The sequence below is a fragment of the Salvelinus alpinus genome, chromosome 27, assembly GCF_045679555.1.
Source record: "Salvelinus alpinus chromosome 27, SLU_Salpinus.1, whole genome shotgun sequence".
NCBI classification, from domain to species: Eukaryota; Metazoa; Chordata; class Actinopteri; order Salmoniformes; family Salmonidae; genus Salvelinus; species Salvelinus alpinus.
Window position 1 is genome coordinate 19,274,947 of NC_092112.1, and position 18,423 is coordinate 19,293,369.

At 41.2% G+C, this 18,423-nt stretch overlaps 1 protein-coding gene and 1 long non-coding RNA gene across 2 annotated transcripts; one reads left to right on the plus strand and one right to left on the minus strand.

The window, feature by feature from the left end:
• Window positions 1-495: 495 nt before the first annotated feature.
• On the minus strand, window positions 496-3,350 carry LOC139556111 (proteasome subunit alpha type-6-like). Its single transcript, XM_071369653.1, has 7 exons — window positions 3,126-3,350; window positions 2,411-2,505; window positions 2,203-2,284; window positions 1,835-1,990; window positions 1,449-1,627; window positions 984-1,078; window positions 496-702 (listed from the first exon to the last, which is right to left on the minus strand). Exons 1-7 carry the CDS (start codon window positions 3,199-3,201, stop codon window positions 645-647), a joined length of 741 nt encoding a protein of 246 aa, XP_071225754.1. The 5' UTR covers window positions 3,202-3,350; the 3' UTR covers window positions 496-644.
• Window positions 3,351-5,667: 2,317 nt separating this feature from the next.
• LOC139556113 (uncharacterized) lies at window positions 5,668-17,661 on the plus strand. Its single transcript, XR_011671067.1, has 3 exons — window positions 5,668-5,862; window positions 12,701-12,809; window positions 12,970-17,661. It is a non-coding gene; the product is annotated as an uncharacterized lncRNA (long non-coding RNA).
• The last annotated feature ends 762 nt before the right edge of the window (window positions 17,662-18,423 follow it).

The following is an 18,423-nucleotide window of genomic DNA, read 5'->3' on the forward strand; positions in this document are numbered from 1 at the left end:
TTATTTCTGACTTGAAGGAAATGGAAAATGCAAAAAATCATGATACAAGGAGGCAAACAGGTCACAACCAGTTTTGACTGATTGTAGTAAAGAACCTTCACCACAGCTCTGCAATAGTATGTCATGTGATCAAGTGAGCAGAACCACAACAGGAAGTCAATGTTTTACTCTGCAGCAATGCTCAAAACGTCTCAGTCAGGTCACCCAATTTAGGGACAAACATTTTCAAGTTTGTACTAGGTCATATAACCAAGGCATAGTGCACAGAATTCAGTCAAATCTATGATCACACATTGAGAATACAATTCCAATTTTTTTTGTATAGAAAACTGAAAATGGCATAAGCCTACATTAGAAAAGGGTTTACACTTCATAAATACAAGATGGAATAATACACACAGAAAATATTGTGCAGTCTGTTACTCTAGTGTCTGAGTGACAACCCGTTCTGGCATTGAGCGATCAACCCAAAAACATATTAATCAACACTGAATATTTTACTTGAAAAAATGTTTAATGGAACAGGGGGCAAGTATACAGTAAACAAGGATTAACACCATTCTTCAATTTGGGGACTACAAATCCCACAATTCTTTGACTGGGCCTTACACACCTCTCTGGGCCTCTCTGTAGTTATTCTGGGCTCAATCTCTTTCCGCTAGGGACACCAGGTGGGTGTCCACCTCAGACTCTGTCAGAATCCTGCAAGCAGAAAAGACAGATTAATAGAATAGAATATACCTTTGTCCATCCAGGATCGACAGTTTTCTTAGGCATTACCTTACAGAAACGATTACTAAAATTCTAAATTTCCACTAGTTTTTTTATTGTTGCAACAGTATTCTGGTGGTCCATTAGTGGGAGAGCCCAATATAGCACCACCACATCTAAACTAACTATTGTACACACTTTCTAGACAACAAAGGTCTTACTGTATTTTATATGGGGACTAATGATGAGTTCAGAGCAGAGTGGTGCTTCACCTGAATTTAGGGTCTTCTGTTGCGATGACTCCTATCTCCAGCTCAGAGGGCTTGAAATCAATGGACAGGACTGTTGACAGACAGGTGATGGCGGTCTGAAAAAAGAAAGAGACAACACAATCTCATCCATTGTTTTTGCAGAGGAGAGAACCAAATTCTGACCGTACAACATTTCACCCACTGATTCATTTCACTTTAATTTCGATGTACAGTACCAGTCAAAGGTTTGGACACACCTACTCATTCCAGGGTGTTTCTTTACTTTTACTATTTTCTACATTGTAGAATAACAGTGAAGAAATCAAAACTATGAAATAACACATTTGGAATCATGTAGAAACCAAAAAAAGTGTTAAACAAAATATATTTTAGATTCTTCAAAGTAGCCACCCTTTGTCTTGATGACAGCTTTGCACACTCTTGGCATCACCAAACCTTGTTAGCGGAGTAGAAGGGCATATCTACCTCGACAGTTTCTTTAAAGGTCAGGTCAAGTTTTTTTTTTACTTTCTTCTCCAGGAAGCTGGTTGCCTCTGTCTGTTTGACCCCTGCAGCGGTGGCCTTGAAGCCACAGTAGTATCCAGCAGGGTCACACTTGTACACCTGGGGACCACACTCATCATCCACACCTATCACTATCATGCCTAAGGAGAGACATGCTATTAGTCAAACAGGAAGTACAGTACACACAGAATTCTTTGAGAGTTGTAAATAATATTGGGGAAGAGATGCATTGTCTTCTATAATGTCTGAAGGAAAATTAAGAGTACAACACGGATCATCACTTTTGCATTTCTTTGACCGTAGAACTTATATCCAGTGATGGTGACCATGAATAAACATGCACTTACAGCATCCCAGTGGCCTCATCTCAGCGTTTTGTGTGTACACCTGAGAGATGTCAGCGATCCTCTTACATAGCATGTCCACTGGGATCTCATAACCGTACTTGTAATTCCAGTTTGCTGCCTCGTAGCGTGCTCTCTGGACCTGGGACTTGCCGTCCGCTGGGGGTAGGAGAAGACAAGAGACAAGCAGTTAGAAACAGTGTTGGGACTTGTTCAGGACAAGGTAAAAGGTCATGCATATGCTAGTATGTGTTTTGAGATACACATGGAGTTGAGTTGTTGTGAGTAACAACCATAGTAGTCTGTCTGCAATGAAGCCTGGATGGTCCATCACTCTGCTGAAGACTGTTGTGTTGGGTATTGTAGCCTACCTGTCATCCCTGACATCACACAGCCGATGTTCTCCGTTATCCTGAACAGGTGAGTGACTGTGGAGGAATCCAGCAGCTTGTCCTTGTGGAGACAAAACGAGGTGATGTAATTTCTAAGAAATACAATTGTTGTACTAAATTAGTCCTCCACTGGTGAGAAGCCTAGAATAATGAGGTAAACAGCCATGAGTTTTACAGCTGAACTTACTGGTACTTTCTTCTGTGTGACGACTACTGCACAGTCTTTACCTCTGACTGCTACTGACGTGAGACCACCTTGGTTTATGGCCTTGAAAGCATACTCTGTCAAAAACAACACATAAAACAGGGTTATTCATGACATTACATAATTTTAACGCATACAATAAAATAAAAAAAATCACTTCAACAGATAAAAGCAGTCCCACTATATGAGACTTTCAGAGAAAAAACGGTATACCATATGATGATGAAGTGCAACACTCGCTAGCCTCGCGAGACTAGCTTGCTAACAACATAATTTGCTAGTTAGCTATCCTCACTAGCAAGCCGTACTCACATGCTATTAGGCTAGCCACTAAAAGAAAGCAACATGTTTTCAGTAGCTATCTTGTAAAAATTACAACCAACTTCATGTTGACTAGTTCTAGTTAACTAACGTTATGTTCATTGTGTTTCTTGAGTTTACATGTACCGGGTGTTAGCCTAGCTAGCATTCTGTTTAAATATATGGATATTTAACTGGTGTAGCTTGCTAGAATATTAGCTAGTTCAAAATAACTTTCAAATGAAAAGTAGGCTTATTGCTAACTTGCAGTTTGTAGTTAGTTGCAACAAAGATAGGTTTCCCCTTTGTCTGTGGTTACAGTTAGCGCTAACTTAGCTAGGAACCATGACTGAGCATTTAGCTAGCCGGCATACGATTGAAAATACACTGTACTAACCAACTTGGTAGAGTCTACCCTCTGGAGAGAAGATGGTGATGTGACGATCGAAACCTGCACTTGAGCCCCGGGACATTTTGGTTTTAATTTAGTTAGCTAAAAAGCTAGCTAGTCCCAAATATTTAGCATGCACAATCTCACTTCATGCAAACAAAAAAATGATTTCACCCGGAAGAAGTAACAAATAAATTGTGACTACACCCGAGGTCAAATAAGCAGTGATCCAGGGTTGCCATGGTAACGTACGCTTTTTAAAATGTATTATTATTGTAAATGATTGTAAATTCAAAATAAACAATATAGAAAAAAACAAAGAGTATACAACGGATTATGCAAACATGACAAAATACCGACCTTGTAAAAAGCGCAAACATAACTTTTTCTTTATTTTCTTCACCTCATTGGCCACTTGCTCACTCATAGGCCCTACTGTTCATCATTTTTATATTGAGGAATATTATATAATATAATAGAGTATTATAAAATAGAAGTTAAAGTTATTTAATTTCCCAATCTATTCTATTCTCTATTCTATTTATTTATTTAACCTTTATTTAACTAGGCAAGTCAGTTAAGAACAAATTCATATTTCTTATTCTAGGCATTAATGCCCAATTCGGGTCATTAATTGGACACAATAAATGTCACCTTTTCCAACAGGTAAAGGTGAGACCACATTTTTCTGCAATGATGAGCAGCCCATTTTCTCTGTATCGATAGGCCTACTCACACTCTTCGTCATTCATCAGGTATTTACGGTATCTGGCCCTACTGACAGACTACTATTCAGAGGGGAGTGTCGTCATGATCCTCCATGTGCATGTCTCTTGCCACGTTCACAACAACTGGGAACTCAGAAATCTCCTACTTCTGACTTCAGTGCGTTGAAGACAACTGGAAAATCTAAATAAAACAAGCTCTGACTGGGAAAAATCTTTTTGAACGGTCATCTAACTCGGAAGTCGGGAACTCTGGCCTCTTTCTAGAGTTCCCACTTTCCGACCTGAAGATCACTTACGTCATGACATGACCTCTTATTTCTTCTGACTTCCCAGTTGCCTTGAAAGCACTATTCCTTCTTTGGCCTCTGTGTGCTCCTCTAGAGAGATAAGGGAGTTCCTGCCAGGAATTTTATCAGGCAAAGAATAAGGAAACAGTTTTGTCTTAAATCAGATAGCACATCGATTCTGCCTGCATCGATCGGTTTAGAGAGGAGTGAAGCCATCTGATGTAAGACAATGATTAACAGTTTATCTGAAGGAAGCAAAGCACTCGATAGCTGAAGGGAAACATTTTTCTAATTAGATGTTTATGGGTAATCATCAATAAACAAGTTTACTCCCTGTGCCAGAACATGCAGTACTTTCCTTTTCCCTGTTCCTGGTCAGCTTGACTGAGTGTTTTAGAACAGGGATTATAATGGGTTAATAATTTGACTATTTACAGATGTAGGATCTTAATTGGATCTCTTTTTTGTTTCAGAGAATGTACCTGCACAGCAGGAAATGTAAACTTGTAGAGTATTCAAGGTTTAAAAAGGCTTCTAAAGTTTGTAATTTCCATTTAAAATGTCAGACTTGATTTGCCCTAATGAAAAATGTATCAACCCCTACAAAAATGTCCATTCATTATAATCCACATCATATTTCACATGTTCTGTTGCTGCAGGATTATTTTCCTGCTGTAGCCAGATCCTACATCTGTACTGTACTTGGCATACAGGTTATTTCCCTTTTTCCCACTCAACTGTTAGGCTCTTGGCTGGTTTGAATTGCTTCCTCATCATGTATTACTAGTCTGGTACATTCAGATCAAATGACTCAGGTGACTAGCTACAGTATAGTTTGACAACCAGTCAAACTGTTAGGATGAAATGTTTTGGATGCTTTTGATATGTTCTCAATTAATCAAATCCGTAAATCAATGACTTAAAGGATATATATATATATAAAGAAGTGTCATTTCATTGAGATGTGTGTCGACATCACGTGCCACTTGCTCACTCTTTCACACACACACACACACCCTTATCTTCTCCATTCTTCCAATAATACACAGTAGCAAAAAATCCCAACGTGTCTTCCATTTGGTGTTGTAAGGCTGGTAATACACCATTCAATAGCTCACACGCAAAGCTCACCACATAGGTCTATAACCATAGTCACACCTTGTAACTAAATGGTGCCTTGGGTTGAATAATGTTGAGAGATAGGGCTTTATGGGGAAAGACTGAAATGCCCAAAAAGGATTTCACAACTCCAGACTCCTTATTGTGGTAAAAAAAAGAAAATTAAGTGTTTGAAAAATATCAGAGCATACAGTAGGTATAAACTTGTCAGACAACTTTTCAGAAATCTCCAGACACTTGCAACAAAGAGGGTATGATGACAATAGATCCTGTTAAAAATATTTTTTCAGAAAATAGAAAATGACTGTTGAAAAGCACCACCTGCCACCTTGTTTTAATATTTCACAGTGTACACAGACAGTTCCCCCCACCCCCATACCCCACCAAACAGACCTGGTATCTCTCATTGTGTCTTCCCCTCTTCCTGTATTCTGTCCTTCTCACTTCTGTTCTTTCTGTATCAAAGGAAACAGTATTTTCATCCATTGGAGGCTATAGTCTACCTACCCTTTTTGAGAGGAAAGACCCCACCCCCATTTCTCATGTTGTGATGTGTGGGACAGAAAGTCACAGATCTATCCATGGGATGCTGGGGGATCTCCACTTGCAGTGAGTACATACAGTGTGTTCATACAGAACCACCATACAGTAGTTTGTCTCATATTTCCCACTAAAGGTGAAGCAACATGGTAACATACATTGTGAGAGATTCTTAATGACAGGGCCTTCCTTTGAAATCAGTGGGATCTGAGTCCATTAATGTAAAATGCATGCATTTGACACATTACTATACCAGACATGTGTGAACTTCTTTCCACATATAAGGATAAAATACAAAAATCTACAGAATACAGAGTTCTAGGAAACTCATAATTCTGTGTAGTGACATGACATTTAAAATAATAATTTTGAAAAAGTTGGTATGACTTTACACCATCAAATGTGAATAGTTCTTCATAAATTCCTCTTGTTCATTACAGTGAGAACAGAAATTAAGATTATTGAAGAAATCTCAAAGTACTGAGATGCTTTCTTGAGATAAGAATCTAATCTTGTCTATGTTTGTGCAGTACACTTACCACACATTTTCTTAGAAACTGGTCGCTGAAATAGTTTCTGAGAATGTCTTGAAACAGATTCAAAATAAATACATAAGATTAATTTCATCTCACTTATTAAGCAATGTAGTTTTTATTTTGATAAACGGGGACTTAATTTTTTTCCTTCGGCCTGCATCGCAGGGCGTCACTACAGATCCGGGTTTGAGCCCGGGTTGTGTCACAGCTGGCCGCGACCGGGAGTCCCATGTGGCGGCGCACATGAGGCGGCACACAATTGGCCCAGCGTCGTCCGGGTTACTTGACGGTTTTGGCCTAGCGTCGTCCGGGTTAGGGGATGGTTTTGGCCTAGCGTCGTCCGGGTTAGGGGATGGTTTTGGCCTAGCGTCGTCCGGGTTAGGGGATGGTTTTGGCCTAGCGTCGTCCGGGTTAGGGGATGGTTTTGGCCTAGCGTCGTCCGGGTTAGGGGATGGTTTTGGCCTAACGTCGTCCGGGTTAGGGGATGGTTTTGGCCTAGCGTCGTCCGGGTTACTTGACGGTTTTGGCCTAGCGTCGTCCGGGTTAGGGGATGGTTTTGGCCTAGCGTCGTCCGGGTTAGGGGATGGTTTTGGCCTAGCGTCGTCCGGGTTAGGGGATGGTTTTGGCCTAGCGTCGTCCGGGTTAGGGGATGGTTTTGGCCTAGCGTCGTCCGGGTTAGCGGATGGTTTTGGCCTAGCGTCGTCCGGGTTAGGGGATGGTTTTGGCCTAGCGTCGTCCGGGTTACTTGACGGTTTTGGCCTAGCGTCGTCCGGGTTAGGGGATGGTTTTGCCGGCCGGGATGTCCTCGTCCCATCGTGCTTTAGCAACTCCTGTGGCGGGCTGGGCGCATGCACGTTGACACGGTTGCCAGTTGGACGCGGTTTCCTCCGACACATTTGTGCGGCTGGCTTCCGGCTTAAGCGAGCGGTGTCAAGAAGCAGTGCGGCTTGGCAGGGTCGTGTTTCGGAGGACACATGGCTCTCGACCTTCACCTCTCCCGAATCCATACGGCAGTTGCGGCGATGGAACAAGACTAACTACCAATTGGATATCACGAAAATTGGGGAGATATAAAATACAACAAAAAAACACAAAATAAAAAAAGTCCTTCAAAATGTACGTCCATCCCTTCACAACATCGGCTGGTGGTTTGTTATGAGCAAGTTGTAATGAACACGATGGGAGACAGAGCTGGTTTCAAGCGTAGGGCACAGCAAGTGTTTATTGTAATGGACCACAGGAGGAGGCAGGTAGCTGAGTCCAGGGGCAGGCAGAAGGTCATACACAGGGGGTCCAAAAAGGCAACAGTACTGGCAGGGAAAAGGATAGTAACATCGTCCGAGAGATCAGGCAATAGGTTGATAACAGGATATCCAATAGGCAAAAGGCATAGTTAGTGAGGCAGGCAAAAACTATCATACACGGGAAGAGTAATTTACAGGGCACCCAAGCGCTCCAAATTAAAGTGTGTCACAAAACAAACAATACCTCACAATGATGCGGTTTAAAGAAATGAACTAAATAGTGTGTGATAATGACATACAGGTGTGTGAACAGGTGATCAGAATTCAGGTGATTGGGATCTGGAGAGTGAGCTGCGTTCAGGGGATCTATGTGTTTGAGAGTGTGAGCTGGAAAGTGGGCTGGAAAGTGAGCTGCGTTCAGGGGATCTACATGTTTGAGAGTGTGAGTTGGAAGCAGATGTTACACAGGTCACATCACTATACAACAGATTGACACTCAATACAAGCATTTATTCAGATAATAAACTTTCTGAGAGGTATTTGATTGGTGGGGCATGGATGAATGGTTGCAAAATACTAAAACAGGTGCTTTTCATCAAAATGTCATCCTCACAAAAAGGTGTGAGAAAAGGTTGGCGTTTTGATGGTTTACCTCAGTCATTCTCAACCAGGTGGCCTTTTTAAAAGTGTTTCAGTGGGCCTCGAAACTGAAAACGTTGACAGCCCCTGGTTCACCCTGATTGAAACCCCATGTTTGCCGGCCTCTGCCACAGAGTGTTGCGTTGTGGGCTTCTGAAGACGCCACCTATCCAGTGGTGGAAAAAGTACACCAATTGTCATACTTGAGTAAAAGTAAAGATACCTTATTAGAAAATTACTCAAGTAAAAGTGAAAGTCACATAGGAAAATACAACTTGAGTAAAAGTCTAAAAGTATTTGGTATTAAATATACTTAAGTCTCAAAAGTAAATGTAGTTGCTAAAATATACTTAATATCAATATCAAAAGTAAAAGTAAAAGTATGGATAATTTAAAATGTCTAATATTAAGCAAACAAGACTGCACAATTTTCTTGTTTTTTAAATTTAGCCAGGATCACACTCCAACACATCATTTACAAACAAAGCATTTGTGTTTAGTGAGTCCGCCAGATCAGAGGCAGTAGGGATGACCAGGATGTTCTCTTAATAAGTGTGTGATTTGGACCATTTTCATTCCTGCTAAGCATTCAAAATGTAACAAGTAGTTTTGGGTGTCAGGGGAAATGTATGCAGTAAAAATTACATAATTTAATTTAGGAATGCAGTGAAGTAAAAGTAAGAAAGTAAAAAAATATATAAATAGTAAAGTACAGATACCCCAAAAAACTGGAACAGTAGGCATTGGGTGCATAACCAATTAGGGCATCTACCCACGATGCTCAGAATGACAGACAATACATGTACAGTTGAAGTCCGAAGTTTACATACACTTAGCTTGGAGTCATTAAAACTCATTTTTCAACCACTCCACAAATTTCTTCTTAACAAACTATAGTTTTGTCAAGTCGGTTAGGACATCTACTTTGTGCATGACACAAGTCATTTTTCCAACAATTGTTTACAGACAGATTATTTCACTTATAATTCACTGTATCACAATTCCAGTGGGTTAGAAGTTTACATACACTAAATTGGCTGTGCCTTTAAGTACTTTACACCACTGCACCTATCTCTGTGGGATGGTGTGGTGTGGTGTGGTGCGGCTGTTGGGGCTGTGAATTCACCCGGCAGGGACTTCACAGTGCTAAGAATAATGTGTACAGCCACCTGCATATATTCAGGGATACAAATATCTGTTAGGTCTTCACTGCACAGTATGTTGAGTAAGTTGAGGAATAGCAATTATAATGCATTCATTTTGATATCCAATATGAACTAATCCAAGATACTTGTAAACAAACAGAGGTTGGCATATTTGTCGACAGTCCAGCTAGAGTCAGGTAAACAGTACATTGTGACCTGGAGGATCTGTAGTGCAGTAAATCTCAGGGTTTTGTCTGTACTGTACCTGGTAAACCCAGCAAGGGTTTTGGCCTCCTTGACCTGGGCTAGTGCCAGCTGGGTCAGTGTACTCTGTTACGTCCATCCCATCCTCTAGTGTTTCAAGGGAGTTTCGCTTCTGTATTCACAGCAAATATTTAGAAGATTCTCACACAGGTGTCCGGTATCTACCCTGTTAGGGCTGAATTTCAGCAGAAATAAGGAATGTGCTTGGGATGGTACAGTCAATAGCCTCTTGGCGAATGTGAGATGCTGTATCAATAAAGACAGAATATAATTTATGCTTAGGAACACAAATTGACAAAGGGCAAGTCCTGTCTGGGGTTTTAGGCAGTGGGCTCATGTGGCCCCATTATCAAAAAAGGACATGGCATTGAGCTGAACTTATGGCCTTCTGTGAAATCTATCTATCACTCCCTTCCACCTCATCTTTGCTTTTTCCAGTAGAAAACTGATCTAAAATAGGTTTCTCTGAGAAATTAGTGAGTAAACCATGAATCATCTCTGAGTAGGGTTTCTGTTTGCATGCGAGTTAGAGATGCACCTTTTACCATGCATGAATGAATGAGCAAATGTTGTGTATCATCTACCAGGTGTTGGCAGTAACAATAGGCCAGCCATAGAGGGGGATATCTGTGGTTTACCCCACATATCCTACCATGAACGTCACAGTAAAACCTTTAAATAACTCCCATGAAAACCCCTCAGAAAGACATTGACACAACCCTTCAGGGAAGCTATCTACTGTATATCCACAATGGACTGATGGGCTCAGCATCATTGTAAGGTCCCACATAAGAGAGCCTGTAATAAAATATCCAACACAAATGAGCAAAGCCACGGGAACACTAGACGTCAGTGTGGTGGGCAAGTTTAGTAGGCCATAGGGCCTGACCCAAATGGCACTCTATTCCCTATGTAGTGCACTACTTTTGACCAGGACCCATAGGGTAGTAGTGCACTATGTATGCAATAGGGTGCCATTTGGGATGCAGGTATATTGTCTGCCAATGCATTTCCCTGTGTTAAATCATTGTAGGCCTGTACAGTGGGTTATACTCTATATATATATACACACACAATATCGATAAAAAGTTTTAGAACACCTACTCATTCAAGGGTTTTTCTTTATTTTTTACTATTTTCTACACAGACAGTATCACCAGCAAAGCACCCCCACACCATAACACCTCCTCCATGCTTTACGGGTGGAAATACACATGCGGAGATCATCCGTTCACCCACACCGGGTCTCACAAAGACACAGCGGGTGGAACCAAAAATCTCCAATTTGGACTCCAGACCAAAGGACAAATTTCTATTGTCCATTGCTCGTATTTCTTGGCCCAAGCAAGTCTCTTCTTCTTATTGGTGTCCTTTAGTAGTGGTTTCTTTGCAGCAATTCGACCATGAAGGACTGATTCACACAGTCTCCTCTGAACAGTTGATGTTGAGATGTATATGTTACTTGAACTCTGTGAAGCATTTATTTGGGCTGAAATTTCTGAAGCTGGTAACTCTAATGAACTTATCCTCTGCAGCAGAGGTAACTCTGGGTCTTCCATTCTTGTGGTGGTCCTCATGAGAGCCAGTTTCATCATAGCTCTTGATGGTTTTTGCGACTGCACTTGAAGAAACTTTCAAAGTTCTTGAAATGTTCCATATTGACTGACCTTCATGTCTTAAAGTAATGATGGACTGTCGTTTCTCTTTGCTTATTTGAGCTGTTCTTGCCATACTATGGACTTGGTATTTTACCAAATAGGGCTATCTTCTGTATACCAACCCCACCTTGTCACAACACAATTGATTGGCTCAAACGCATTAATTCACTTTTAACAAGGCACACCTGTTAATTGAAATGCATTCCAGGTGACTACCTCATGAAGCTGGTTGAGAGAATGCCAAGAGTGTGCAAAGCTGTCATCAAGGCAAAGGGTGGCTATTTGAAGAAGTTCAAATACATTTTGATTTGTTTAACACTTTTTTGGTTACTACATGATTCCATATGTGTTATTTCATAGTTTTGATGTCTTCACTGTTATTCTACAATGTAGAAAATTGTAAAAATAAAGAAAACCCTTGAATGAGTAGGTGTTCTAAAACTTTTGACCGGTGGTGTATATATATATATATATATATATAATACATTATGTATATGTGTGTGTAATATATGATATAACTAATTATTTTCAAAATGTCAACAAAATGCCTCTCTCACTGACAGATTTACATCAAGTGTCAAACTGCTTGAGGAAGTACACAACACTGGCGCTGCTGTGCCAAAGGGCAGCAGGAAACCTAAAACCCTCTTCTCCTTCCACCCTCCCTCTCTCTCTCTCTCTCTCTCTCTCTCTCTCTCTCTCTCTCTCTCTCTCTCTCTCTCTCTCTCTCTCTCTCAACCCCCTCACTGTACATAGTCCATCTGTAAACTACCCACCCAATTTACCTACCTCACCCCCCATACTGCTTTTATTTATTTACTTTTCTGCTCTTTTGCACACCAGTATCTCTTCTTGCACATGATCATCTGATGATTTATCACTCCAGTGTTAATCTGCTAAATTGTAATTATTCAATGTATTGCCTACCTCATGCCTTTTGCACACATTGTATATAGATTCTCTTTTTTTCTACCATGTTATTGACTTGTTTATTGTTTACTCCATGTGTAACTCTGTGTTGTCTGTTCACACTGCTATGCTTTATCTTGGCCAGGTCGCAGTTGCAAATGAGAACTTGTTCTCAACTAGCCTACCTGGTTAAATAAAGGTGAAATAAAAAAAACGAAAAAAAACTCTCTCTCTCTCTCTCTCTCTCTCTCTCTCTCTCTCTCTCTCTCTCTCTCTCTCTCTCTCTCTCTCTCTCTCTCTCTCTCTCTCTCTCTCTCTCTCTCTCTCTCTCTCTCTCTCTCTCTCTCTCTCTCTCTCTCTCTCTCTCTCTCTCTCTCTCTCTCTCTCTCTCTCTCTCTCTCTCTCTCTCTCTCTCTCTCTCTCTCTCTCTCTCTCTCTCTCTCTCTCTCTCTCTCTCTCTCTCTCTCTCTCTCTCTCTCTCTCTCTCTCATGCTCTCCACCCCTTTTTGCAGGATGAGAAACAACTTGTCAGAGTAGCAACAGAGCCTCTGATCCCCAGAGGGAGCATTGGGTCTCAGGCGTATTCAGACAGGCCATAGTCCTGACAATCGGGCTCCACAGGTACCTTTACTGTACCTCATCTCCCGCCTTTCTGCTCACTGTGCTGCATTAAATGTATCGTATCCCTCATAATTTGATAGCCGTCTGTAACACATTAAGTCACCATCCTACAGCAGATGCTGCAGGTATAAGTCACCCTCTCTCTCTCTCTGACTGTTAGATGACTTCACAACCTGAGGGCGGTGTGATCACAATGAGCCCAGCCGTCCTCCCATTCTTCCTTCCACCAGCTTCTACTGCTTGAGGGTCTCTGATACTGAAGTCATTGCATTGCTCATCCAGTCCTGTGCTGAAACCAGAGAACAAAACCACATCAAACAAACCCATAGGGGAAGAGTAATACTCATGATTAGTGTGTTCATCTAATACATTTTCAGACTAATCATAGAGCACAGTTGTTCCTGGCTGGAAGGGTAATATATAGGCTAAGTCCCAAATGGCACCCTATTCCCTACATAGTGCACTGGTCAAAAGTAGCTCTGGTCAAAAGTAGTGCACTATATAGGGAACAGGGTGCCATTTGGCATTTGGGACTTAGCCATACTCGGTGTCTTGCGCGCCATTTTGTATTGAATCTAATAAGTTAGTGAATCTGACCTCTCTGGAATGAAAATGGATGGCCCTCCCTATAACCAAAATAATAATTAAAACATAAAGTGGATAGCAGAAAACAAGCCGACCGTTTACCCTCCCTTCTTGGACAGACTAGAGCCTTTTAGAATCCGTTCTTCATCCTGTAAGCATTACATGGCAACGTAATATATATATATGTCTATGATGTATTTATCAGAGTTATTGACCTCGGAAATAGACAGCTCGTAGGCAAATTCAAGTAGGCATAATTCATTTCAATTAATTAGACTTAACTAACAACAAGAGGGCTTTGTGTTGGAGCTCATTTATTCATATTTAAGAAATAAGAGGTAGGCCTACCATGCACTTTTTATATAGCCTACCAGTAAAGGGATGTTCAGTTAAAACCAGGACTCAAATTGAGGGGGTATGAGAGGGTATGCCATAGGCCTACCTTTTATTAAAGAAAATGGCACAAAAAAACACAGGCCTACCCCTTGCTAGCTTATGATTTTGAAGAAAAGAAAACTGGTTTGTTTATATAAAGTGATCTATAACAGCGCTTTGGTCTGCAATGCTTTACGCTAGAAAACAACCTGTGAAATACCTGGGAAAGACTTGACTTCGATCCAAATGGGGATATCATTGTTTACTTTCTTTGACATTTCTATGACATGCTGAGCTACAACTGTCACTACCAATTGATTAAGCTATTCACTTTCTGTACAATAGAAGATGTTTAAACCCAGACAACTTTTAGAGAAACCTTTGTGACCTTCTCTTGAAAGTACCATACTCACATTCCTAATGACGTGTCAGATTTAATTATTTGCAAACAGGGACAGTTTTATTGAAAACAAGACACACTGATTTGGCATTGGAGAAATACGATCAGATGAACACATAGACCTATCTCTGTCCATTCTTTAAAATATGTCATATGTAAAATTACATTAAATTGCATGAAATGTTTTTGACAGGCAATTTTTTCTCGGACCTGCAAATACATTCATGCAATGCTTTTACTATAAAGGAGATAATTCCACCCCTACTCTTGTCCACAGTGTTCTGTGAACCCACAACCTTCTGGCCCACAGCCCTGTACAAATCAAAATTCCTGTCAGTGTAGGGTGAAGTTGCCCTTAGATGCTGATCTTCAGTCAGCTTTGCATTTCCCCCACTAATGGTTAAGGTTATGATTGAGGGAGGGGAAGCTGACCCTAGACCTGTACATAGAGGAGGCTGGTGGGAGGAGCTATATGAGGATGAGCTCATTGTAATGGTTGGAATGGTTTAAATGGAACAGTATCAAACATATGGAAACCACGTTTGACTCTGTTCTGTCTATTCCATTCCAGCAATTATAATGAGGATGTCCTCCTATAGCACCTCCCACCAGCCTCCTCTGCTGTACATTGGGGAAAGTTCACGCCTGAGCCATTGAGTCATAGAACAGGTTGCACTGTTGCTCTTGTGGGAATGTCACCTGTATGTGTCTGTATATCAAACCAGCCTGTTGACTTACATGTGATTAGATGTGTATCAGCAACCATTTATTTCATCTTTGGTGACTGCAATGATTGCGTAATGAGAGCATACTGCCGTTTGTGCCTTTTGAGCAAAGCACTGCATTCCCTAGCCTCTCCGGGGTCGCTGCTGTGTGGCTGACCATGTGTTGCTCCCAACCTATTGTATATGTGGTGTGTCAGGTTGGGTACTGATACAGAAGAAAATAATTTCAATGATCTATTTCATTTCATTCTATTCAATGCTAAACGGAGAGTCATGTTGCTTTGCTTGTCTTCGCTTTACTGCAGCCCCCTGTAAAGTTAACATCAACAGGTTGCATCTTCTACAACTCCAAGAAGATCTGGATTGGGGATCTGAAACCCAATAGAGTCCTTCACGGGGAGCCTGTTGTGTTCTACTGTCTGAACAAGGAGTTGAAGTGTGGCATTCCAGTCTATATAAGGTCAATAACTCTGATAAATACATCATAGACATATATATATATATCTATATAAAAAAACAGTTATAGTAGTAGAAGCTATCAAATTTGACCTATGGTCCACCTCCTCTTCACGTACTCCTCAAACTGAAAAGAACATAGGCTACAGGCTTGTCCGCGTTCAACTATGCCTAATAAATAAAAAAAATCCAGAAGAAGCCTGTGAAAGGATCGAAGCAGGAGATGAGAAGCAGGTACAGGGAGTGAAGGTTTAATAACTGATGGACATGAAACAGAACAGGAACACATAACAACAATTAATGCGGACACAGGGAACAGAAAGATATACAGGGGCAATCAACCATGTGAAGGAGTCCAGGTGAGTCCAATGAGCGCTGCTGCGTGTAATGATGGTGACAGGTGCATGTAAAGACGGGTAGCCTAGCAAGAGCAGAGCAGGCCGGGGCTCAGGGTTGGAATATCCATTGCAGTATGTAATGCAGCCTAGTTATATTCACACCATCCCAGCAGCTATCTAAGAAATATAACTTTGCTCTGTACTTCTCCGAGTATGCACTTCATTGCCTATAGCCTATAAGCTATGTATCATTTGATTGAGACCACACTAAATAGCCTATAGGCACACTTGCTATTGCGTGCCCAGCGGATAATCAGAGATGAGGGGCGGCATCGGGCACACATCAATATATAGCCTAATAAGAAACTCATTCTAAAACACTGAGAAATATAGACATTTCATCAATTACAAATTACATGACCCTCCCCTGGATTAGATTTAAAAAAAAATACTAAATCCTTCCCTTGACTGAAATTGAAAAAACTATGGCACTCCCACATCTGCTCCAAATTTCAATCCATCCCTAAGAGCCCAGTAGCAGTGGCTGATGGCTGCAGTAATAATACAATATAATGAAAGGAGATAAAATAGCCCAGAGGCTCCTGTGGGATTCATTTAGGGGGAACCTTACCCTACTGCGTCAATGTGTCACGCACTGATCTGTTTCACCTGTCCTTATGATTGTCTCCACCCCCCCCAGGTGTCGCTTATTTCCCCTGTATTTCCTGTCTCTCTGTGCCAGTTCGTCTTGAAGTCAACCAGCGTGTATTTCCGTGCGCCTGCTTTTTCTATTCTCTCTTTTGCTAGTCCTCCTGGTTTTGACCCTTGCCTGCCCTGACTCTGAAACTGCCTGCCTGACCATACTGCCTGCCCTGACCTCGAGCCTGCCTGCCACTCTGTGCCTGCCCTGACTCTGAAACTGCCTGCCTGACCTTACTGCCTGCCCTGACCTTGAGCCTGCCTGCCACTTTGTGCCTGCCCTGACTCTGAAACTGCCTGCCTGACCATACTGCCTGCCCTGACCTCGAGCCTGCCTGCCACTCTGTGCCTCCCGGACTCTGACCTTGATATGATATTTTTGCCTGTCCACGACCATTTTCTTGCCTGCCCCTTGGATACTAATAAATATCAGAGACTCAAACCATCTGCCTCCCGTGTCTGCATCTGGGTCTCGCCCTGTGCCCTTATACAATGCTCTGTGGTAATACAATCCAATAGTTCCCAAACCGTTTCTGTCTGCCGTGCTCATGACCCACCTAAACCAAAACTTTTCTTATGACTGAACAGTGTTTCTGGCCCACTTAAATCCTGAGGCAAAATTTGCATTATGGCTAAACAACGTTTCTCTACCCACAAATGAATCTGACATCACACGTAGCCTAAGGAGGATCAAGTCATGAGCCTTCCCACTGGACACACACTGGATTAATCAACGTTGTTTCCAACGTAGAATTGCGTTGCATTGACATCTGTGCACAGTGAGTTTAGTCTAGTTAGTAGATACAAAATACCCACCGTTTGAGGAACATTGGTGTTATGCCTAGGGTTACAAAGGGAGGATATATTACTTGCATACTTTCAAAGTTTACCAGTAAACCACCAGAATTGTGGAATATTTCAAGGATTTTATGTAATCTATCGTGTCACGTTCTGACCATAGTTCTTGTGTGTTTTGCTTGTTTTAGTGTTGGTCAGGACGTGAGCTGGGTGGGCATTCTATGTTGTGTGTCTAGTTTGTCTGTTTCTGTGTTCGGCCTAATATGGTTCTCAATCAGAGGCAGCTGTCAATCGTTGTCCCTGATTGGGAATCATATATAGGTGGCTTGTTTTGTGTTGGGGATTTGTGGGTGGTTGTTTTCTGTCTTTGTGTTTTCTATGCACCAGCTAGGACTGTATCGGTTTGCCACATTTATTATTTTGTATTTGTTAAGTGTTCACGTTTATCGTTCGTATTAAACATGTTGAGCACTGGCTACGCTGCGTGTTGGTCTGATCCCTGTTACACCCCCTCTTCTAGTGAAGAGAGGGAAGGCTACCGTTACATATCGAGTGTCCCTTTGAGGTACTATAGATTATCACATGTGTCTGTCATTATCTCTGGCCCTCTCTCTGGCTTTATCACATGCAAAGTATGTAAAATAATTCAATAAAATGTACAAATAAAAAATAGAATGACAAAGCTGTAAAACTATCCCAAATATAAACCATCAATTTAGAGAATACCATTGGTGTTAAATATGAGAGTTTCAGGATGAAATATGCTTTATATATTTTTACAGACTTTTATTTATTTTACAATGTAAATATGTATTTGTTGTCAATGTTTTGGCTTCAAACTAGTGGCAGTTATGAAAAAAGTAAATAGTTGGAAGAGCTATTTTCTCTCCCATATGGTCTATCTGCTAGAAACTCATGGACAATACGGACATAGATATAAAAAATGAATACTATACATTAATATTTTCTTTTTAAGTTATTCAAGCATAAATTACAAAAATTACCATAGATTGCCATAGACTACCTGTTAATTACCAAAATTACTGAAGATGCCGGTAACTTTGGTAAATTACCTGTAGCTTTGCAACCCTTGTTATGCCATTGGTTGGCAGTTTGTGGGTGCAGAAGGCTGGGATGCAGAGGCAAAGTGAGAGAGTGAGAAGGAAACACAGTAGAAAACATGATGAGCCACATATCGGCACACAGTGGAGAACATGATGAGTCACATATTGGCACAC